Source organism: Columba livia, chromosome 4 (genome assembly GCF_036013475.1).
Source record: "Columba livia isolate bColLiv1 breed racing homer chromosome 4, bColLiv1.pat.W.v2, whole genome shotgun sequence".
Taxonomy (NCBI): Eukaryota; Metazoa; Chordata; class Aves; order Columbiformes; family Columbidae; genus Columba; species Columba livia.
The window spans coordinates 380,143-402,791 of record NC_088605.1 but is presented as its reverse complement, the minus strand read 5'-3'; the positions used below and the strand labels follow the sequence as shown (position 1 = coordinate 402,791).

At 66.7% G+C, this 22,649-nt stretch overlaps 1 protein-coding gene across 8 annotated transcripts in view; it reads left to right on the top strand.

The window, feature by feature from the left end:
* Positions 1-22,649, top strand: part of LOC102085717 (dedicator of cytokinesis protein 2-like) — a 75,158-nt gene that overhangs the window by 11,182 nt on the left and 41,327 nt on the right. For all 8 annotated transcript variants that reach the window (XR_010472001.1, XR_010472000.1, XM_065060039.1 and 5 more), the window contains exons 15-28: positions 364-462; positions 892-964; positions 2,114-2,217; positions 4,862-5,051; positions 7,484-7,581; positions 7,756-7,845; positions 8,412-8,512; positions 9,517-9,651; positions 14,390-14,501; positions 17,878-17,948; positions 18,510-18,616; positions 19,352-19,479; positions 20,160-20,231; positions 21,765-21,860. Coding sequence is in view for 6 of the 8 variants with exons in the window: in XM_065060039.1 (XP_064916111.1) it covers positions 364-462; positions 892-964; positions 2,114-2,217; positions 4,862-5,051; positions 7,484-7,581; positions 7,756-7,845; positions 8,412-8,512; positions 9,517-9,651; positions 14,390-14,501; positions 17,878-17,948; positions 18,510-18,616; positions 19,352-19,479; positions 20,160-20,231; positions 21,765-21,860 (1,476 nt within the window). In the remaining 2 variants the exon portion in view is untranslated. The remainder of the gene's footprint in view (positions 1-363; positions 463-891; positions 965-2,113; positions 2,218-4,861; positions 5,052-7,483; positions 7,582-7,755; positions 7,846-8,411; positions 8,513-9,516; positions 9,652-14,389; positions 14,502-17,877; positions 17,949-18,509; positions 18,617-19,351; positions 19,480-20,159; positions 20,232-21,764; positions 21,861-22,649) is intronic.

The following is a 22,649-nucleotide window of genomic DNA, read 5'->3' as shown; positions in this document are numbered from 1 at the left end:
ACCTCCCTGGCAAGGCCCGTCCCACGGGGCAGCCGAGCCGTGACCCTGCCCCGGGGTCGCGTGTCTGTCACCGGCTCCCTTGGCGGCGGGACAAGGCCTGGTGGGGGCGCAGGGGACAGGGGTGGGACGGCGACCCTCTTGCACCCCCTTGGCGCCTGGCTGGGGAGGGACTGTTGGAAAGATGCCCCCGCGCGGGCCGGTTGCTGTGAAGCGGCCCCTGTGCTGGAGTTCAGGTGGGGACAGCGGCTCGGGGGCTGGAGCGTGCGGGGCTGCCCCGGGAGGAGGGGACACGGAGATCCTCAGCCCTTGGAGCCCGTCTGATCTGACCATGATCCGTCTCTGCTGCCGTTGCTCTCCCTGCAGAACGTGATTTACCACGGCGCGGGGGACAAGCCATCGAGCGAGTACCACTCCGTGGTGTACTACCAGCAGCGGCACCAGCGCTGGATGGAGACGGTGAAGGTCTGTGCCAGCCCTGGGGCATGGGACGGCTGGGACTGGGTGGGACCCCCAGACCGTGTCCCTCACGGGACGGAGCTGCCGCGGGGCACACCCCGGCAGGGCCGAAGTGCCCAGCTCGAGGGGATGGGAGGTGCTGCTGGTGTCACTGCCTGACCCCTGACGGGCACCAGGTGACCACAGCAGGGACGCGACGTCCCCTGGGTCACTGTGTCACCGCTGGTGCCCCTGCATCGCTTCTGCCCCCGCCACGGGCTCAGGGACACGCCAGCAGCCCTGCACAGACACCTGTGGCACCAGTGCAGCCGCGTTAATGGAAAGGAAAGCACGTGGGGTTGGATGTATTGGCTGGCAGCTCAGCGCAGGGGCCTGGGCCGGGCGGGTGGCTCAGCCCACACCCCCCCATCCTCACACGCCCCCGCTCTCGCTCAGATCGCTGTTCCCATCGAGGACGTCCACAAGACCCACCTGAGATTCACCTTCCGGCATCGCTCCTCCAATGACTGTAAGTGTCTGCTCAGCTCTCCCCCAGCAGCTCCCGGCCGGGCTGCGCTGGAGCGGGGCTGCACTGGAGCGGGGCTGCGGGAGTGCGGGGCTGCACTGGAGCGGGGCTGCGCTGGAGCGGGGCTGCGGGAGTGCGGGGCTGCGCTGGAGCGGGGCTGCGCTGGAGCGGGGCCGCACTGGAGCGGGGCTGCACTGGAGCGGGGCTGCGGGAGTGCGGGGCCACGAGCAGCCCCCCCGACACTGTGCGGGGTACGTGGGGTGCTGCGCTCATGTGTGGGGGGCAGGCGGCCAGCCCCGCGCTGCTCCGGCCCCGCTGCTCGTGGGAGCAGCAGAGCCCTGGGACACCGCGACCTCCAGCAGCAGCTGCTGCCCGGGTGCTGTGTCTGTGCCCGGCTCCCTGAGCCCCTGCTCTGCACCTCAGCCCCCTGCTCTGCATCCCAGACCTGCACCCTGCATCCCGGCCCCCTGCTCTGCACCTCGGCCCCCTGCTCTGCATCCCAGACCTGCACCCTGCATCCCAGCCCCCTGCTCTGCACCTCAGCCCCCTGCTCTGCATCCCAGACCTGCACCCTGCATCCCGGCCCCCTGCTCTGCATCCCAGCCCCCTGCTCTGCATCCCAGACCCGCACCCACACCCTGGGCTGCAGTGCCACAGGCTGCACCATTGCAGCTCTGAATCCCCACATGATGGGACATGGTGTGGCATGTCTTCCGGTGCAGGGACCTTCCCCGGGGCCACTGCGGGGACCTGCAGCTGCTGCTGGGTGGCCCGATTTTGTGCCAGCTCAACCCTGCCAGCCCCACGCCCTGCCTGTCCCCAGCTGTGCCAGCCCCATGCCCCTCTGTCCCCGCAGCAGTGTCTCTGGTGGCCCCGGCCTGGGCAGCACACGCAGGGGCTGGCAGCTCCTCCGGCCGCACACCGGCCATCGCTGCCATCTGTCCCCTCTCCCCATGTGAGCTTCCCAAATGGCTGCAGCAGCTTCTCCCCAGTGCCGGGGGTCCCACTGCCGGGGACACAGCCCGTGGGCTCCGGGACAAGAACCACCATTTCCCTGCAGCCGCTGCGGCTGTGCTGCTGTTCCCTGCCCGTGCGGTGCAGCCTCGGGCTCCTACTGTGCCGGGTCACCTCACCCTGCGTTTGTCCCCCCAGCCAAGGACAAGAGCGAGCGGATCTTCTCCATGGCCTTTGTGAAGCTGATGCGCCCGGACGGCACGACGCTGCGTGACGGGGAGCACGACCTGGTTCTGTACAAGGTGCGGGAAGGCAGAGTCCCGGCGCGGGGAGGCTGCGGGGTGGGCTCCCAGCCCCTGCCAGAGCCACCGTGCTGGTGACACGTCCCCAGGGTCCCCGAGGCTTCCCGGTCCCTCCCTCCCCCCTGTCCGTTCTGTCCTTGGTGATGTGGGCTCCTGCCACTGCTCCCAGCACATGGCATCTCGAATCTCCACGTGGCTCCTTTGCGAATGACAAGTTTTGTTTAGACAATGGTAACTTAAATGGAGCTGACTTGGGAGGGAACGTCCCCGTGAAGATATTTGCTGCGCTTTACCTGATCTCACCAGGCTTCCTCCACCTAAAACCCCTCGCTTTTTGTTTGAGAGCAGAGAACGCAGGGAGGGAAAATTCAGTGTTTGGAAAAAATGCAGTCAGCTGCGAGGCTGGAGCGTGACAGACCCTGTGGCCGCGCTGTCCCCTCGCCCCGTGTCCCCTCTCCCGGCCGGGCGGCTCTGCCAGGGCAGCGGGAGGCGTGAGCGGGTGCCCCGCACGGGCGAGCTCAGGCTCGGTGCGTCGGCTCCGCCGCAGTGTTCGCCACCAGCACGGAGCTCCGGGCTCCTGGGGGCCGCTGTCCCCCCTCGGTCCTGGGCTGCTCTGCATTTAGCTGGAGTTCCTGTGATTTTCCTGCTGTTCCTGGTGCTGTGACCCGTTCCTGGAGGCTGACCCGCCTCCCTCCCCACGCCACCACCTTTGTGGGCGAGCAGGTCTGCGTCCCGGCTGCTGTGACAGCTGCGCAGCCCGCCTCGGCCTGTGCTCCCCGTGGGCTCGATGGAGGAGGTCCTGCTCTTCACCGCCTCCTCTTCATCACTTCCTCTTCTTTGACTCCTCTTCATCGCCGCGGTACCCTCCTGGCCCCCCACGCTGTTTCTGCAGCTGTGGGATCTCCCCGCAGGGTGGCTGCTGCCAGGGCACCGTTGTCCTGCGTCACAGGGACGTGTGGTGGGTGTGACAAGGTGTCACCCAGGGTGCTCCCGCCCCACACTCCTGTAGCTGCCCTGCAGGGGCTGAGTGTCTGTCTGTCTGTCCTGGGCTGTCCCACCCCCCTCCTGCCCTGGGCAGCACCAGCTGTCCCCGAGCCGTCCCGGCGCTGCCGTTCCCGTTGTTCACGTCCCGCTCTCGTGACACCACTGTCCCTCCCGCAGGGACCCATGGTGCCCGGCCGGCCCGGGGACGGGACAGAGCTGCGTATTCCCTCCCCGGCAGCTCCTGTGCCTTTGAAATCGTTACTGGGTCCCTCCTGCTGGTGTTTCTGGGCAAAACACCCAGACTGGTGGAACGCCGTGGTGGCCTGCAGAGCTGCAGGCATGGTCCCGGCTCTCCGCAACTGTTCCCTCGGCAGCCGGTGCTGCGGCAGGAGCAGCTTGCGGCTGTGCCGGTGCCGCCAGGGCAGCGCGGTCGCACCCTGCGCTCCCCCCTGCTGCTGCGGCTTCTCCTCAAAGGGCTGTCGCTGCCCTCGCTGAACCGTCATGTTCCCTGGTGGCCCCCGAGCGGTGACAGCCACGTGCGCCGCTTTGTCCTCACCCCGGCCGACTCCTGTTCTTCCTGGCAAACGCCGCGGCTTGATCCTGGAAGTCAGAAGCTATTTCATCTTTGTATCTGTTCGCCAGAGGAATGTGAATGAGGAGCTTTTAGCTCCTCAGACCTCTTGATCTCGCGCTGGTCAGGAAAAGTCTGAAGCGCAGCGGGTTCACCCTGCGAGGGCTCCGTGCCCTCGGGGCCCCCCGCGTGTGGGCTGCGCGCCCGGGGGAAGGCCAGCAGCAAACAGAGTGTGATCTTCAGCCGCCCCTCGGCGGGGGGATTCCATCATGCGGGGTTGCCGGCAGGACGGGTGCTCCACGGGCTGCCGGGCTGTGAGCCGGCACTGCCGAGCCGGCAGCCGCACGCTGCGCCCGTCCTCGCGCGTCCCCCCGGCCCGGACACCCCCACACCCCAGTGTCGCCAGCGAGCAACGAAGGGTCTTTAGAAAGTCACCCAGTGGGTCCTCCTGGCTGTAACGTCATCTTAATTCTTCTATTTTAGAGTAGGGGACACAGAGAAATGGGCTCTTTTGTGCCGTGGAGGGACCCTGGTGTGCCCGCGCGGGCAGGAGTTGCCCCATCGGGCTGGTGTCAGTGACGCTGTGGGACTGTGCTGGCCACCTGCCCGTGTCCTGCTGCCTGCCCGTGTCCTGCCCGTGTCCACGTGCTCAGCCGTGTGTTCCGTTCCCGGTGCTGCCGCCTGGCCCCAGCTCCTCTGTGTCACCGGCCACCCCGTGCTTTTCCCCTGCCGGTTCCCGTGTCCTCCGTGTGGGCTCTGGTGGGGTCCGTGTTTCTCCGGGCCGGCCGTCCCTGTGTTCCCACGGAGTCCCGCAGGGAGCAGCTCTGGTGGGTGCTCGGAGCTCCGCAGCGCAGGCAGCGGATCCCTGTCCGGCTCCGTGTCCCAGTGTCTCCCGTGAGCCCGAGGTCCCCAGCTGTCAGGATGCCGTTAGTGGGAGCCACCGGCTCTGCTGACCTCTGTGCCCTGCCCCGTTCCGCACAGCCGAGTCCCTGCAGGGGCCTTGACGTGGGGTCAGAACTGAGCACAGGGGCTCTGTGCATGGGGGTCCCGGGCTGTTCTGCCCGGTGCCAGCCCCTCTCTGCCTTGCAGGGTGACAGCAGGAGGATGGAGGACGCCAGCGCGTACCTGTCCCTGCCCTCGGTGAGGAACGTGCCCGAGCCGAAGCTCCTGTCCGGCTCCTCGTTCCGCATGAGCGGGGCCACGCCGGGCCTGACGGTGTCGGCGCGGGACAGCTTCCAGATCTCCACGCTCGTCTGCTCCACCAAGCTGACCCAGAACGGTGAGTGCTGGCTCTGCAGGGGTGGCAGCAGGGCCGTGTGTCCCCCACCGCGGCGTCCGGCCCCGGGCTGCTCCGCTCCTGGCAGCGGCTCTGCGGCTGCCGCCTGCCAGCGCTGCCAGTGCTGTGGGACACGGTGACGGTGCCGCTGTGGGACACGGTGCCGCTGTGGGATATGGTGACGGTGCCGCTGTGGGACACGGTGCCGCCGTGGGACACGGTGACGGTGCCGCTGTGGGACACGGTGCCGCTGTGGGACATGGTGATGGTGCCACTGTGGGACACGGTGACAGTGCCGCTGTGGGACACGGTGCTGCTGTGGGACATGGTGATGGTGCCGCTGTGGGACACGGTGACGGTGCCGCTGTGGGACACGGTGCCGCTGTGGGACATGGTGATGGTGCCGCTTTGGGACATGGTGCTGCTGTGGGACACGGTGACAGTGCCGCTTTGGGACACGGTGCCACGGTGGGACATGGTGACAGTGCTGCTGTGGGACACGGTGACGATGCTGCTGTGGGACATGGTGACGATGCTGCTGTGGGACATGGTGACAGTGCTGCTGTGGGACATGGTGACGATGCTGCTGTGGGACATGGTGACAGTGCTGCTGTGGGACATGGTGCTGCTGTGGGACATGGTGAAGATGCTGCTGTGGGACACGGTGACAGTGCTGCTGTGGGACACGGTGCTGCTGTGGGACATGGTGACAGTGCCGCTGTGGGACATGGTGCTGCTGTGGGACACGGTGCCAGTGCCGCTGTGGGACATGGTGACGGTGCAGCTGTGGGACATGGTGCCGCTGTGGGACGTGATGACGGTGCAGCTGTGGGACACGGTGATGGTGCATCTGTGGGACATGGTGCTTTGGTGGACTGTGTCCCCTGGGGAGGGGCAGTACTGGGCAGGGACGCCTGCGGCTGGGACACCGCTGTCCTGGCTCCACTGCCCTGCCCGCGGGCCAGCAGTCTGAGTCACTGTTCCTGCCCTGTGCCACCGCTGCCACCTGCCCTGTGCCACTGCCACCGTCTGCCCTATGCCACTGCCGCCGTCTGTCCTGTGCCACCACCACCACCTGCCCTGTGCCACTGCCACTGTCTGCCCTATGCCACCACCGCCGTCTGCCCTGTGCCGTGCTGCTCTGGCGCCCACATCACCGGGTTGGGCTGGGCTGTGGTTTGCCGCCAGCTCTGATTGCGTGTCGCTGGGTCGATAGCTCGGGGCTGTAACTGGGAGAGCTGCTCCTTTTCTCCTCTTTCATTAGGGTTTTCCAGCTTCTCTGTCTCCCGAGCCTCCTGCGTTACAGCAGATCAGTGCTGCGGGTGTGGGAATGAGGAGGAGCACTCACAGGCTGCCTGCAGGTGCTCCCAGCGCCGGGTGCGCAGCTGCTGCCGGGGCCGCGGGTGCTCAGCAGGGCCTTGGCCGCCCGGACTCTGCAGATGGGGTTGGGTCTGGTCCTGCCCCGGGGCTGGAGCCGCTGGACGAGCTGCTGGGTGCTCTGTGACCTTCCTCGGCCGCGCAGCCCGGGCGGCGGTGGCACTCCTGTTCCACACCTGTTCGCAGTGCTCTGGCTCCAGCGCCGGGCGCTTTGTGCAGCTCATCCCAGCCGAGAGCGCACGAGCCTCCTCGGCACAGACGCAGCAGTGTTTGCAGATGCATTTTGCCCTGTACAGAATGTTTTGGGAGGTGGCAGAACCAAGACGAGTTGGCAGCCTTGGCAACGGCTGGCGTTACCAAACGCTTCCCCCTGGGCCTGGCAGGGAGCAGTGGTGACATGAACGCCCGGCGGTGACGTCTCCGTCTGCCGGGAGTGCTGGGTGCTGCCAGGAGCACCGGTGGCAGTGGCACTGGGACAGGGGATGGGCAGTGGGACAACGGGTTCCCCTGTCCAGCAGCTCCTCTGCGAGGCCAACAGACACAAACTCTGTGTCAAGCTGGTGCTGGAGCGCAGTGACACAGCTGGGGACACAGTGGTCCTGGCACAGGGCTCGGGGACACCGCAGCCCTGTGGTTGGGGACACAGCGCACTGTGACCCCTCCCTGCTGAGGGCTGGGGCCTCTGCGGCTCAGCGCCAGCCGGGCTGGGCTATGGCTGCTGCATTAACTCCCTCCCGGCAGCAGCAGCAGCAGCGCGGTTACAGCTTCTGCAGACCAGCCCCTCTCCCGCCGGGCTTTGTGTTTCCTGGTACGAGGTCAGGGAGCTCTCGGGGCCCAGCAGCCGCTGTGCGGGGCCGGGGGTTCTGGCTGCTCCTGGCACAATGGGGCCACAGTTGCTCAGTCGCGATGGGTGTTCGGTCACAACAGGCGCTTGCCCTGTGCCCGCCCTGCGCGGGGCCAGCAGCGGGGATCCCTTGTCCCCGGGGACGGGGCCGCTGGGGGCCGGTGGGGTCGGGCGGCGGGTGAGGCCGAGCTGAGTGTCCCGTCCTCCCGCCCAGTGAACCTGCTGGGGCTGCTCAAGTGGCGCTCGCAGCCCAGCCTGCTCGCCGGGAACCTCCAGAACCTGATGCACGTGGACGGCGGGGAGGTCATCAAGGTACAGCAGCTCTTCCCCTCCACCTCCTCCCTCCCCGGCTCCCACCCTCACCTGCCAGCCATGTCCCCGCGTGGCTGCTCCCTGGGGACACAGCGCTGTGAAAGTTCCTGGGGACGTGTTGGCACGGTGCTGAGAGTGAATGCTTGAGCCCTCACGTCCTCTTGTCTCCCTCAGTTCCTCCAGGACACGCTGGACGCCTTGTTCTCCATCATGATGGAGAATTCGCACACGGATGTCTATGACACGCTTGTGTTCGACGCCCTGGTAAGCAGGACCTGCGTCCCTGCGAGTGCAGAGCGCGGGTCTGACCCTGCCGGAGCCCAAGGCGGGTGCAGGATGGGCCCCGGGGTGGTTTCAGATGGGGTCACTGCTCTGACCCCCGAGCTGTGCTCAGGGCCCGCAGCCCCCCGGCTCCACCGCGGTGCCTCGAGTCGGCAGAGCCCGGCTGACCCCACGCAGGGCAGGGCCGTGGCTGATGGGGACACTGTCCCTGCAGGGGACAATTCTAGCAAGGGCCAAAGGTGCTTCTCTTGCAGCGAGACAGGAGCAGCCCCAGTGACGGCCCCGGGCAGGGCCGGGGTTGTGGTGACTCCCCTGGGACATCGGGTCGGTGACCGGGCGAGCTCTGTGCAAACTGCCTGTGAGATTCCTGGGGCCGCGGGGCTCGTTTGGAGCTCTTGGCCTTGGAGCTCTGTCTGTCCCGGCGGGCTGGGCGGGTGTGCAGGGGGCTCTGGGGTCCCAGCAGCCTCACGGGGGGTCGGTGCTGCTCTGGCCACCCGGCTGTCCCCAGGTGTCCCACCCGCGCTGAGCGTGTCCCTGCCGCTCCCCAGGTCTTCATCGTGGGGCTGGTGGCTGATAGTAAGTTCCAGCATTTCAACGCCGTCCTGGAGGCCTATATCCGCCAGCACTTCAGCGCCACGCTGGCCTACAAGTGTGTGCGGGCACAGGGGACAGGGGAGATGGGGCTGGGCCACGGGTGTGGGGAGGGACAGGGCTGGGATGGGGCTGGAGCCCGGGCAGTGCCCGGCGGGCAGTGCAGCTCGGCTCAGCGCCTGCCCCGAGGCTGCTCAGCCAACCCCGGCCACGCGTGTCCCCGTCCTGCCCAGCCCTGGCCATGTGTCCCCATTCTGCCCAGCCCTGGCTGTGTGTCCCCGTCCTGCCCAGCCCTGGCCATGTGTCCCCATTCTGCCCAGCCCTGGCTGTGTGTCCCCGTCCTGCCCAGCCCTGGCCGTGTGTCCCCATTCTGCCCAGCCCTGGCTGTGTGTCCCTGTCCTGCCCAGCCCTGGCCATGTGTCCCCATTCTGCCCAGCCCTGGCTGTGTGTCCCCGTCCTGCCCAGCCCTGGCCGTGTGTCCCCATTCTGCCCAGCCCTGGCCGTGTGTCCCCATTCTGCCCAGCCCTGGCCGTGTGTCCCCATTCTGCCCAGCCCTGGCCGTGTGTCCCCATTCTGCCCAGCCCTGGCTGTGTGTCCCCATCCTGCCCAGCCCTGGCCATGTGTCCCCATTCTGCCCAGCCCTGGCCGTGTGTCCCCATTCTGCCCAGCCCTGGCCGTGTGTCCCCATTCTGCCCAGCCCTGGCCGTGTGTCCCCATCCTGCCCAGCCCTGGCCGTGTGTCCCCATCCTGCCCAGCCCTGGCCGTGTGTCCCCATTCTGCCCAGCCCTGGCCGTGTGTCCCCATTCTGCCCAGCCCTGGCCGTGTGTCCCCATTCTGCCCAGCCCTGGCCGTGTGTCCCCATTCTGCCCAGCCCTGGCCGTGTGTCCCCATTCTGCCCAGCCCTGGCCATGTGTCCCCATCCTGCCCAGCCCTGGCCGTGTGTCCCCATCCTGCCCAGCCCTGGCCGTGTGTCCCCATTCTGCCCAGCCCTGGCCGTGTGTCCCCATTCTGCCCAGCCCTGGCCGTGTGTCCCAGCCCTGGCCATGTGTCCCCGTCCCGCAGGAAGCTGCTCTCGGTGCTCACGCAGTACGTGGAGCATGCGAGCCGGGGGGAGCCCTGCGAGCCGCTCCTGCGCACCTTCAAGGCCCTGGAGTACGTGTTCAAGTTCATCGTCCGCTCCCGGCGCCTCTTTGCCCAGTAAGTGCTGGCGATGGTTTGCACCGGTCTGGTGCCGCGCTCTGCCGGGTGCTGTGCCAGCCCCTGGGGAGGGAGAGGAAGGGTCCCGGGGGTCTCTGTGCTGCAGGAGCGGTGTTGGTGCTGACTATTGGCTTGGGGGATGCGGCACTGGCGCCTCCACCTGCCTGGAGCCGGTGCCGGCTGCTCGGGCCAGATGTGGCACCCAGGGTGGCACCCCGGCTCCTGGCACACTGCAGTCATGGGCTTTGGGGTCCCTTCAGCCCAAACCACCCCGTGGTCCTGTGATATGTGGGGTGAGGGGTGGGAGCCTCGGTGGCTCCTTGTTGCTGCTGAGGGTAAGGTCAAGGTCCCCCCGGCATCTCCAGACCCCTCCCCACACCTGGTTTCATTTGTTCCCTGTGGTTTCGAGGTTCCCGTCCTAATCCGAGTGACGGGACAGATGAGGCTCCCCGGGCAGGCGCGGCTGAGCCCGGCTGTGCTGCTGCGCTCAAAACCGAAAACACAACCAGCGGCGTTACCAGAAATAGCCAGTTACGTTCCTCTTTCGTTCCCCGTACACGGCGCCGAAAGCCGAAGCGGCCCAGGAGAGGCGGGAGGAGGGTCCCTGTGCTGCGGCAGTGCCAGCCCGTGCTGGAGAGCGGCGCGGTCGCCCTGTGCGGGGGCTGCGGTTTGGCCGGTGGGTGATCCCGGGGTGGCGCTTGTGGAGGTGCCGGTGTCAGTGTCCCCGCGGGGGCCCCGTGTGCGGTGCGGGGCTGCGTGGGGGTCCTGGCACCCCCGGGGCTCTCAGACCTCACTGTCCCCACCTCGTCTTTGCTGTCTGGCTTCGGCGTCTGCTGGCGCTCCCCGAGCAGCTGGCGCGTTCCCCGTCGCTCGCACTGTCGCCCCGGGGCCACGTCACGGCCGGGCGGCTGCTCCAGCCCCGGCTGCTCTAGCGTTGACCGAGGTGTCTGCCTCCTCGCCACGGGAGAAGACAGAGCAAACTGCCCAGCCTATGGAACTCCTGGCAGAGAGAATTCATTACGTGGCACATTTGCAAAGGGTCCTGTCAATTATTTTGCTCTGGAATTGAGACATCCCTGAAGACATTTAGTGTTTTTATTCATCTTCCCTTTATCTTAGCGATCTTAACACTGCAATAACACGGACTCCTCAGATCTCCTGAATACTTCAAAGAGTGCTACAATTTGTACACAGTCTGTAATTAGAAGACTTAGATTGTAATTCGGATAAGTTGCTGCAGATCGCTGTATCTATGTGGTTGTGTGCGGTACCGCTGGGGTCAGCTCCGGCTGTGGTACGGGGATCCCGGGGGCTGCGGGGACGGTGGCCCCGGCGCCCGGCCCGTGTGGCCGCGGTGTGGGGACGGGGCTCCTGGTCCCCTCCTGCCCTGGGGGCTGGGGCAGCCGAGTTTGGTGAGACGGTGGGTGACGTGACCCCCCGCTCGCGCTTCCTCCCTGCAGTTCCTCCGGCCGCTTCTGCTTTTCGGCTGCCACCGCGGGGACAAACTTCTCCTGGAAGTGCTTGTTGTCACCTCAGGGCTTGCCCCGCCAGGTCGTGCTCTCTGATGTGTGGGGGGAGCTGGTGTCACTCGCTGTCACCATTGTCACCATTGTCTCCCCACAGCCGCCTGCCCCACAGCTCGCAGCCCCCCCGGGCTCTGCCACGGCCACCTCGTCCCCTCTCCTGTGCCCTGGCGAGGACTGTCCCCTTGCCCCCCAGCCAGCCACTTGTGCCACCGGGACCCCGGAGCTGCTGGCTGTCCCCATGGCCCTTTCTGCAGGACTTCACCAGGGTCCCTGAAGGCTGTCACCGCTCCGGCTGCAGCGCCGGGGCTCTCGGGCAGTGCGTCCCTTTCCGAGGGAGCCCCGTCCAGCACGGTTCCATCGCAGTCTGTGCCAGTCTGCTCTGTGAGCTGAGCGGGGGATTTCTCCTGCCTCCTTGCCATGGGTGCTGCCGGGGTTCCCGTGCCGGGGTTCCCGTGCCGGGGTTCCCGTGCTGGGGTTCTTGTGCCAGGGTTCCCATGCCAGGGTTCTCGTGCTGGGGTTCCTGTGCCAGGGTTCCCGTGCTGGGGTTCCCATGCCAGGGTTTCTGTGCCAGGATTCCTGTGCCGCGGTTCCCGTGCCGCGGCTCGAGCCCGGCCGCACGCGGAGCCTGCCGCTGCGGGCCGGGGCGGGAGCAGCCGCTGTGCTGGCAGCGCGGAGGCGCCGGGCTCCGGGATGGGCTCTGCTGGGCAGTTCTCCTGACAACCCCCCAGACCAAGGGCTGGTGACGAACTAAAGACCGCGCTGACCCCCGTCTGCTGCAGCAGCTCAAGCCAGCCCTGAGCTTGGCTTAACCAAGCTGTGCCCTGAGTGCTTTACCCTGCTCTGGCTTGAGTCATCGCACAGCTAGTGTCAGAAATCAGTGCTGACGGTGTGTCTTACAGCGGTTAAAACAGTGTGTTGTGCTCCTGTGTGCCCTCGTTACGACAGAACTGGAGTTTTGTAGGCGGGAGTTTAGGGGGGTGAGTTTGGAACTCCCCGCAGCGAGTTGTGGGCACGTGTGTTAAAAGTGGGGCTGCGGAAAACCCAGCGGGTCGCTCACAAATGGCAACCCCTGCGCGGCATCCGCCGGGGCTGTGGGGAGATGGGGGCTGGGGGCTGTGGGGAGATGGGGTCCGGGGGCTGTGGGGAGATGGGGGCCGGGGGCTGTGGGGGGGATGGGGGCCGGGGGCTGTGTGGGGAGATGGGGGCCGGGGGCTGTGTGGGGAGATGGGGGCTGTGTGGGGAGATGGGGGCCGGGGGCTGTGTGGGGAGATGGGGGTCGGGGGCAGTGGGGAGATGGGGGCCGGGGTCTGCGGGACGGGGCAGGTTCCGAGTCAGTGTGAGCTCTGCTTTGCCTGGGGCTCAGCGCGGGGCTGTGAACGGGCTGCAGCTCAGCCCGGGTGTTGGGGCACATCCGAGGTGCCCAAAGTGGACCCGGGGCTGTTCCCACGGCCAAATCCAGGGGTTCCCCGGGCTGGGCACCAGGCGGGGAAGGGGAATGCGAAAGGAGAACCGTCCAGCTGTAGTTACGAGTCAAAGCAGCCAAGTTGCCACAAGAACCCGACTCAATTTAAACAGCAAAACCGGACAGATCGTGTTTGCTCTGCTGCTCTTTGCACAATTAGAAACCAGAACGTGATTCGGAACCAAACACCTCCCTGGTGCCACGGTGGCGGTGCGGGGCAGGTGGGGTTTTGTCCCGCTTCCCGCCCGTCCCCGCGCTGGGTGGGGGCGCAGGGCGGGGGCGCTCAGAGGCGCCCGGGGTTGGGTTTCGCTGTGGGTCACTGTGCTGACTTTGTTCTTACGCCCGTGCGTTCGATCGGCCGCTCTCAGTCCCGCTGGAGGCCGTTGCTCGTCTCGCAGCTGAAGCTCCCCCGCGCTGGGGTTGCGCTGCAGCGGTCTCGCAGGTCACGCTGGGGAGGGGGCGCAGGGGGGTCCTGCCCAGCTGGGAACATCCTGAGCCCCCCCGCAGGACTTCGGTGTGTAAAATGGAAAAGGGTCTGTATAAATCAAAAGGAGTGCCTGTGGGGTCACATCTAAGCGTGTGCACCGGCACTGCGGGGGAGCAGCCTCTAGTGCGGGTGACTCTGCACAGCTGCGGTGCTACTGCTGGTGGCCCTGGGGCGGGACAGGGGCCGTGCCGGGACAGGGGCCGTGCTGGGACAGGGGCCGTGCTGGGACAGGGGCCGTTATGGGACAGGGGCCGTTATGGGACAGGGGCCGTGCCGGGACAGGGGCCGTTATGGGACAGGGGCCGTTATGGGACAGGGGCCGTTATGGGACAGGGGCCGTGCCGGGACAGTGACCGTGCCGGGACAGTGACCGTGCCGGGACAGGGGCCGTGCCGGGACAGTGACCGTGCCGGGACAGGGGCCGTGCCGGGACAGGGGCCGTGCTGGGACAGTGACCGTGTTGGGACAGGGGCCGTGCTGGGACAGTGACTGTGCTGGGACAGGGGCCGTGCCGGGACAGTGACCGTGCCAGGACAGGGGCCGTACCGGGACAGGGGCCGTGCCGGGACAGTGACCGTGCTGGGACAGTGACTGTACCGGGACAGGGGCCGTGCCGGGACAGTGACCGTGCTGGGACAGTGACCGTGCCGGGACAGGGGCCGTACCGGGACAGGGGCCGTACCGGGACAGGGGCCGTGCCGGGACAGTGACCGTGCTGGGACAGTGACCGTGCTGGGACAGGGGCCGTGCCGGGACAGTGACCGTACTGGGACAGGGACCGTGCCGGGACAGGGACCGTGCTGGGACAGTGACTGTACCGGGACAGGGGCCGTGCCGGGACAGTGACCGTGCCGGGACAGTGACCGTGTTGGGACAGGGGCCGTGCTGGGACAGTGACCGTGCCGGGACAGTGACCGTGCTGGGACAGCGACCGTGCCGGAACAGGGGCCATACCGGGACAGGGGCCGTGCTGGGACAGTGACCGTGCCGGGACAGTGACCATGCTGGAACAGGGGCCGTACCGGGACAGGGGCCGTGCTGGGACAGTGACCGTGCTGGGACAGGGGCCGTGCCGGGACAGTGACTGTGCCGGGACAGGGGCCGTGCTGGGACAGTGACCGTGCCGGGACAGGGGCTGTGCCAGCGCTCACCGCTAGGCCCAGCTGTGGCAAATGGTTACCACGGAGCACAGTGAACTGGCCGGCGGGTGACACGGCGGTGCCGGGCGGCGCGGCGGCAGCGCGGTGACTCTGGCTGTTGCAGGCTGTACGAGGGCAAGGAGATGGCCGAGTTCCAGCACTCGCTGCAGCGGTTCTTCCTGGCCCTGAACCAGCTGATGGAGTCCCCGCTGGAGGGTCCCACGCTGCTGTCCCAGGTACGGCGGGGCCGGGGCCGCGGGGGTCAGCGCTGGTGTGGGGGGACCAGGCTGGCACGGGGCCGGGCAGTGGGAGCGATGCCCTTTGCACTGCGTGTCGCTGCGGCACGGCTGCGTCCTTTGCTGGCAGCCGGTGTCGAGCTCCTCCAGCCGCCGGTGTGACGGTGCCGGTGGCAGCCGAACGTGACCCACGGAGCCTCGTGCGGTTGGTGCCAGGAGGCGGAGCCGGTGCCGGGGCCGGTCGGTGTCACTTCGGCGCTGTGCAGGGTGCGGATGGGCTGTACTCTGTGGGGACCGCGGCTGCAGGCCGGGACGTGCGCAGGGGCAGCCGGAGCTCCTGCGTTGTGTTATTTCACGGCATTCTTAGATAATTCCTTATAAATTAACCTGATTACAAAAGAAGAAGTAGTTTGAAGACCAACGCACAGCTGTCGTCAGGCCAAGAGGAGCCTTGTCCCTCCCGCGCCTCTCCCTGTGATGTTTCTCTGATTTCCACCTCAGTGCTGCTGCTCTAGAGACTCTGCCATGGTCACCCGGCTGCGGCACATCCCGTCACCACAGCTGCCGGGGCCTGGGGTGGGGAGCAGCGGTGACGGCAAAGAACAGCGTGGGGGACACGGGGGTGGCAGGGTCACCGCCCGGCACAGGTGGTGCTGCTGGCTCTGCCACCAGGCACGGACCCGCCTGCTGCCGCTGTCGGGAGGAGGCAGGGGACAGCCAGGAGCCACATCTGGTGAAGCCACATCTGGGACCCAGGAACGGATTAAACCACATCTGGGATCCATGAATAGATTAAACCACATCTGGAATCCAGGAATGGATTAAACCACATCTGGGATCCAGGAATAGATTAAACCACATCTGGGATCCAGGAACGGACTAAACCACATCTGGGATCTAGGGGCTGGTGAAGCCGCATCTGGGACCCAGCCGCGTGTGTCCCGCTGAGGCTCGGGGAGACCTGCGTGTGCTTCGCCCCGAGCGCCGAGGCCGCAGCTGGGCACGGTCGGTGTGATTAGCTGGAGAAGCCGAGGCCCCGGTCGCTCGGCTGGCGGGCGTCCCAGCTCTGGGCAGCCCTGGGCTCAGCCGGCAGCCCCGGGAGGGTGTCCTGGTGCAGCGCCACTGCGGTTCTGCGGCTGCCGGAGGCACCGTGGCTGTGCACGGTGGCCCGGCGTCGGTAACACACCAGCTGGGAAATGGCATCTCCTCATGTGCTGTGGCACCGCTGTGGCTCGGGGCAGGATCCCTTGGCTCAGGGTGAGGGTTCAGCGGGAGCCGCTCTCTGCCCAGAGCAGCCTGTCGTAAACTGGGGACGGGGCTCGGGGATTTGGCCCCTGCTGGTGCTGGTGCTGGTGCTGGTGCTGGTGCTGGTGCTGGTGCTGCTGGTGGTGCTACTGGTGGTGGTGCTGGTGCTGCTGGTGCTGGTGCCGCTGGTGCTGGTGCTGGTGCCGCTGGTGCTGGTGCTGGTGCCAGGCCTGCGCAGCCCGGTGGCGCTTCCTCCCGGGAGCAGCCGGAGTGTGCAGTGGGACCCCGGCTGCCGAGCGGGAGCTGTCGCGGTGCAAACCGCCTTGCTGGCTGCGGTCACTGGCAGCAGCAGAGCCCGAAGCTTTGGGCAGCCCTGCGCGGTTTCCTCCAGGGCAGGAAGGGGACGGGTTCCGTCAGAGTGGGGTGGCGTCAGGTGGCTTCTTGTTGACCTCCCCGGTCACTTTTGCTCCTTGCCTCCCGACTCTAACGTCCTCAGTTTTGTGGCATTCGTGTGTTTGGTGTTTCTGAGCGTGGCTTTGTGCTCGGCCGTGTTGCGGTGCGCGGTGTCACCTCACCCCAAGCGTGGTGTCAGCCGGGTGTCCCTCGCCGTCACTCGTCCCCCTCGGTGCTCGCTGCTGGCTCTGCCGCTCCGCGGTGTCACGGTGATGGGGTTTTTCTGCCACATCACCCGCAAAGGGTTTCAGTGAGGACAGGGTGCCCAGATGGAATTAACCGGTGTGGAAGTGAGAATCAGAAAATGGTCTTAAAAGCAAGAAATCCCTTAACTTTAAATGCCCGGTGATGGGCTCCGAGGGCCCTGCGGTGTTCCCGGTGTCCTGACCACAGCCACCCGGCCACGGTTCCTCTGCCGTGTCCTGGACGTTTGTTCGTGTCCTCTGGCTGGCCGTGGCAGCGGCTCGGCAGAGCTGGCAGCTCCGGCACCGGCACCCGCGGCGCTACCGGAGAGATCTGATGGCGGCTTCATCCCGCTCTGCCCACTCATGTTCCAGCTGCAACTATTGATCAGTCCCAGGCAGAGCGGCTAATGGCTGCAGCGCTTCTCCCAGGGACACACGGACACATGGACAGGAGCTGGAGGGAGCAGCGTCCCTGGGACACACGGACAGGAGCCGGGGGCAGGGGACACCACTGTCCCACAGCTGGGGACTCGCACACGGTTTGTGCGTCGTGGCCGGCCGGACACGATCCTGCCGCAGAACCCCGGCTGGGACAGCCCATTCCCGGTGCGGACAACAGACGGTTTGTCCTGCAGGTGCCGCGGCAGCCGCAGTGAAAGCTGGACAGGGTTTCTGCAGGGAGTGCTCTCTCAGGCGTAGACGCCGGTACGGAGAAGTCTTGTAGCACCAGAGGAGTCCCCAGGAATGGGAACGTCTGTCAGATTGGTTTAAGAAGCGAACCCGGTGCCTTCGCAGCGCAGAGCGCGGGCTGGCCACGGGCCCGCTCAGCGGTGGGAGCAGGCAGGGTAATTAACGTTAATCAGTGCAGCCGTACTCAGCATGGAGTTTAATAACAAAAGGCAAATTTAGCTGTTGCTTTTTGAAGTTGTGAATGTGACAGGCTGAGATAACTGACATAACAGGCGAGACTAACAACTGCTTGACTTCGCACTGCATTCTGACTTAAAATTAGCATTGCGTAAGTTCATTAAAATAACGACTTTTCATTTCCTTAAAAGATATCTTCTCTGTTCTAAAAAGGAGTTTCAAGTGCAGAACCGTCTTGCTGGATGGGCATTTCCCTGGGGTCCCGGGCCGGCCCTCGGTCCTGGAGGTGGCCGCGCAGGGCGTTAGCGGGAAATGCCCGCGGGCGGCACGGCCGGACCGGCGCTCGTGCCGGGGTCGCGCGGTTCCGCAGTGACGTGCAGGCACGGCTGCCCCAGCGACGGCCGGGCTGTGGGACGGCGGCGGTGCCAGGCGCTGGGGCACCAGGTGGCTCCCGGCCCGGTGTCCCCTCCTGGGGACGGCGATGGGTGACAGGCTGGCAGCTGCTGTGACCAGCGGGCGAAGGGCGCGGGTGCCGGCTCAGCACCCGCAGCCAGGGTCACTCCCTGCCCACGCGGCGTCCGTCTGTCCCCCGGGCACCGGCGCAGGGCACCCTCGTGTCTCCGCAGGGAGCGGCACTCAAGTTCCTGCCGTCCGTGCTGGGGGACGTGTTCGGGATCCTCGACTCCTCGGTGCTGGGGTACGGTCCTGTCACTCCGCACCCCCGGCCCTGCTCTGCACTGTGGCTGTGGCTGTACCTGTGCCTGTGCCTGTGCCTGTGGCTGTGCCTGTGCCTGCCACAGCCCCTCAGCCTCCCACCCCACAGTAACCCCATCCTGCAGTGACCCCATCCCGCAGCGATCCCCATCCCGCAGCGACCCCATCCTGCAGGGACCCCATCCCACAGCGACCCCCATCCCACAGCGACCCCATCCCGCAGGGACCCCATCCCACAGTGACCCCATCCCGCAGGGACCCCATCCCACAGCGACCCCCATCCCACAGTGACCCCATCCCGCAACGATCCCCATCCCGCAGCGATCCCCATCCCGCAGCGATCCCCATCCTGCAGTTACCTCGTCCCATAGCGACCCCTGTTCGGGGTGGCTGGTGGGGACACGGGCTGATGCCACCCAGCTGGGACAAGAGCAGGCGGAGGGGCTGGGTTTCCCTTCCCAGAGCAGAACGGGGCTGCAGAGCGACTGGGGCTCTTTACCTCTCATTAAATCAGCGCTCCTTAACCCCTCTGTCCCGGCCGCAGGGCCTTGCTGCGGGACTTCATCGGGAACCTGCCGCCCCAGCGGCTGCTGAAGCAGAAGCTGCAGTCCCTGCGCGACATCGTCACCAGCAAGGTGTTCCAGTCCTACGGTGAGGGGACAGCGGGGTCCCGGTGGTGCTGCCCTCGGGAGCGCCGGGGGTCGCTGGGACGGTGTCAGGGGCTGCCAGAGCGGAGGGGTTTGTGGAGCAGGTTCCCGGGGCTGTTGGGTGTCTCAGCAGGGACACGGGTGATGCAGAAAAGAGCAAACGGGGTGAATTCTGCCTTGCGAGAGAGGAGTGGCCGCGGGTGTGCTGGGGGCAGACTCGGGACTTAAACAATCTCAACAAGTTGGAGAAAAGGTTTTGAAAGACACAGCCGCTGTTTAAGGTAAACCGACCCTGTGAAGGCAGTCGCTGTGCGAGCGGAGGACGGAGCGGGGGCTCAGCCGGGCCGGCTCGGGACGGGTCCGTGGGTGTGAGCTGGAGCAAGGGAGGTCCAGAGGAGGCTGTTGAGGCTGAGTTCGCTTTAGCAGAGAGGGGAGGTCACAGTGTAACACCTGCCCACCAGGTCTGGTGTTTTCCCAAAACCTGCTCCCCCCGAGGACGTTGGCAGCTCCATGTGTATGCAGGGTCCGTGCAGGGTCCACATTGGCAGCTCCATGTGCCTGCAGGGTCCATGCAGGGTCCATGTGGGGTGCACGTTGGCAGCTCCATGTGCGTGGGTCGCAGCCCAGCCCAGGCGTGCTCTGGTCCTGTCCGTCCTCTTGGTCCCTTTCCTCCGGGTCCCCTCCTGTGCCGGGAGCTGCTGACACCCCCGCCAGCCCCGTGTGTCCCACCTGTCCCCAGAGTGCCGGGAGCTGCTGCTGCAGACAGTGGTGCCCGTCCTGCGGGAGCTGATCGAGAGGGGCGAGGAGGAGGACGCCTGCATCGAGCTGCTCAGCAGCATCCTGGAGGTGCTGTACAGGGCCCAGAAGGTAACGCCCGTCTGCTCTGCTGCTCCTTTGCCCTCCCCAGCCGTCACCTCATACATCACCTGCCTGAGCCCCTCCGAGTGGGACTGAGCACAAGTCACTGGCCACGGGGTGGCTGGGGCCAGCTATGGTCCAGCCAGAGTCAGAAGGGACTGTTGGTGCCCCTTCCCAGTGAGAAGCTGCCCCAAACCGGGCAAAGCCCCTTGGATTTCCCCCTCAGCTGGTGTGTGGTGAGTTCCATCAGTCCTGGCGGTGGGGAAGAGGCCACCAAGCCAAGGACAGCACGGCCCTGGGAACAAGGGGGTGCATGGCCGTGCCCCCGCTGTCCCCGCAGGAGAGGGGCACAGGCAGGGACACCTATCCCCGCACTGCCCCGTGTACGGCTATTCCCGCACTGCCCCACATACGCCTGTCCCCGCACTGCCCCACGTACTGCCCCACGTACCCCTGTCCCCGCACTGCCCCACGTACGCCTGTCCCCGCACTGACCACATGACTCTCCCGCGTCATGGGGCACCAAAACCAGAGGCCCTGGTGACCCCTGGGGCTCATGGGGTGTCTGACGGCATGGCCCTGCTGGGGGGGCCTGGCTGCCCACATGTCCCATGTCCCAGGTGGCCTCCGGTGGGGCAGGGTCCCCTGTGCTGGGCGCCAGCCCCATGTCCCGGTGCTGTGTGTTGCAGCGAGCGGAGCAGCTGCGGGCGCAGCGTGGTGCCGGCGAGGGACGGCACAGGGACCGCGGGGACATGGAGCTGGTGAGTGCCCCGTGGCGGGTGGGAGGGAGCCGGGTGCCCCTGCGTGTTTGTGACGGGCTTGTCTGCACTGCTGCGGTGACAATCCCTGTGCGGTCACTTGGAGCTGCGGTGACAATCCCTGTGCAGTCACTCGGAGCTGTGGTGACAATCCCTGTGTGGTCACTCGGAGCTGTGGTGACAATCCCTGTGTGGTCACTCGGAGCTGGTGGGGTTGCTGCAGTGACAGGGTCGGGCCGGGGAGGGGCCTGGGGAGGGGCTGGGGCTCTGTATGGCTCTGGCGGGTGGTGACCTACCCCGTGTCCCTGTCCTGTCCTGGGGGTGTCTGTGCGCAGACCGCTGCCCTGGCCCCGCAGCCTTGGTGCCGTGCAGCAGCAGGTGGTCTCGCGCCGCTCCAGCTCCGCAAGGAGCGAGGGGGCTCATGGCCCTGGGGGCTGCGGGGGCGCCCAGCAGCGTCCCCTCACGGCAGGAACTCGCTGCTCCCCAGCGCTGGGAGGACAGCCCGTGGGTTTGCAGTGCTGGGAGCCCTGCACAAAGGATCAAGCGCAGTGGTGACAGCCGGTGACCCCGGCAGCGTGACCGGCGGTCATGTCTCCCCGTGTGGGATCCTGCCCCGGTGCTGTGGGTGCTCGCGCTGACATGGGAAGGCCCAGGGCTGTGTGACGGGGCTTGCGGAATTCCATGGCACTGGGAGCCCGAGCGGGGATGGGAAAGCTTGGAAATTGGGTTGAAACGTCTCCTTTTGGCCTTAACGTTTTGACCTAAAATAGGATGGTCAGGATGCTCGTGGGGGAGGATCCTGCTCCAGTTTCAGGTCATAGGAGCTGAACCCTGCCTTTGTCTGCCTCCTGCGGGTGCTGCCAGCCCCAGCTGTCCCGCCGTCCCCAGCCGTCCCCAGGGCGGTGTATGAGCCCGAGCTGTGCAGAGACCCCGAGCCCCATGTTTACAGCGGAGAGCGTCACCTTGCTCAGCTCCAGCGGTGGTGCTGCCACCCCCGCGGTGACGGAATGAGCTGCACCGGCTGTGCTGGTGCGGACAAGCCTTTTGTGCTGTTATTTCACATAAATGATGAATCTTTAGTCAGCTCGTGATTTCCCACCTCCCGAGGCGCCGCGGCCTGTCCCTCCTGGCAGTGTCACCGCCACGGACCAGAGCCGCCTGGTGCCCCGGCCGAGGGTCCCGGGCACGGGGCTCGTCCCGTCCGGAGCAGAGCTGCTCCCCCTGCGCGGGGCTCCCCAGCTGCCCAGGACCCCGTGTCCCCATCCCGGCTCCTCTGCCAAGAGTCGCTGTGAACACGTTGCCCCCTCCTCGCCTGCCGTTTTTGGTGACCCGCGCTAACCGCGGCAGTGCCGCAGGGCCGATGGCGCTGCCATGGCCCCAGCCCAGCCTGTCAGCACCCGTGCCGGCGGGGCGGGGGCCACGTGCCAGCTCTGTGCCGCCGGGGCAACTGCCGTGGCTGCAGTGATGGTGCTGCCACCCATGCCCTCCTGTGGCACCGTGCGGGGTGCTCCGGCTGTGACACCTCGTGCCTCGCAGGTGCAGGTGAAGAAGCACGTCCAGCTGATCCTGGAGCGGCTGCTGCACACCGTCAGCCGCAGGCTGATCGTCCTGGAGCGGGAGAACGTGCTGCGGGTGAGTGTCACCGTCACCGTCACCGCCGCGCGCTGCGCCGAGCAGGGAGCGGGGCTGGAGCTGGGGCGGGCGGGCGGGTGTTTGCGGTGCGTGGAGACCATGTGGGCAGCAGACGGAGGGGTCTGGGCTGTGTTCTCCTGGAAACAAGGGACTGGACCCGGTGAACCGTCACAGATTTACATGCCAAGAGCAGGCGGGGGGATTGTGCCGGGACCCTCACCCCCGGGGGGCAGCAGATCCGAGCGCGGCTCAGCCGCAGCTCCAGGCAGAGCCGCTGCCCCGGTGCGAGGATCTCGCTGTGCATGAGGGAAAGGGGCTGTGGGCACGCCGCGGTGGACGTGGCAGAGCTGGTGTGCTGAGGAGTGGCCCCACCGTGTTCCGTGAGCCGGGGGTGGGCAGCGGGGAAGCACTGTGCCGCAGGGAAACGCTGTGCCGTGCCGCAGGAAGTGCCGTGGTGCAGGGAAATGCTGTGCCATGCCAGGGAAGCGCCGTGCTGCAGGGTAACACTGTGCCGTGTCGCAGCGAACCACTGTGCCATGCTGCAGGGAAACACTGTGCCGTGCCAGGGAAGTGCCGTGCCACAGGGAAACGCTGTGCTGTGCCAGGGAAATGCTATGCCGCAGGGAACCACTGTGCCATGCTGCAGGGAAACACTGTGCCGTGCCAGGGAAGTGCCGTGCCACAGGGAAACGCTGTGCTGTGCCAGGGAAATGCTATGCCGCAGGGAAACACTGTGCCGTGCTGCAGGGAAGAGCCACGCTGCGGGAACACCGCGCCGTGCCACGCCGT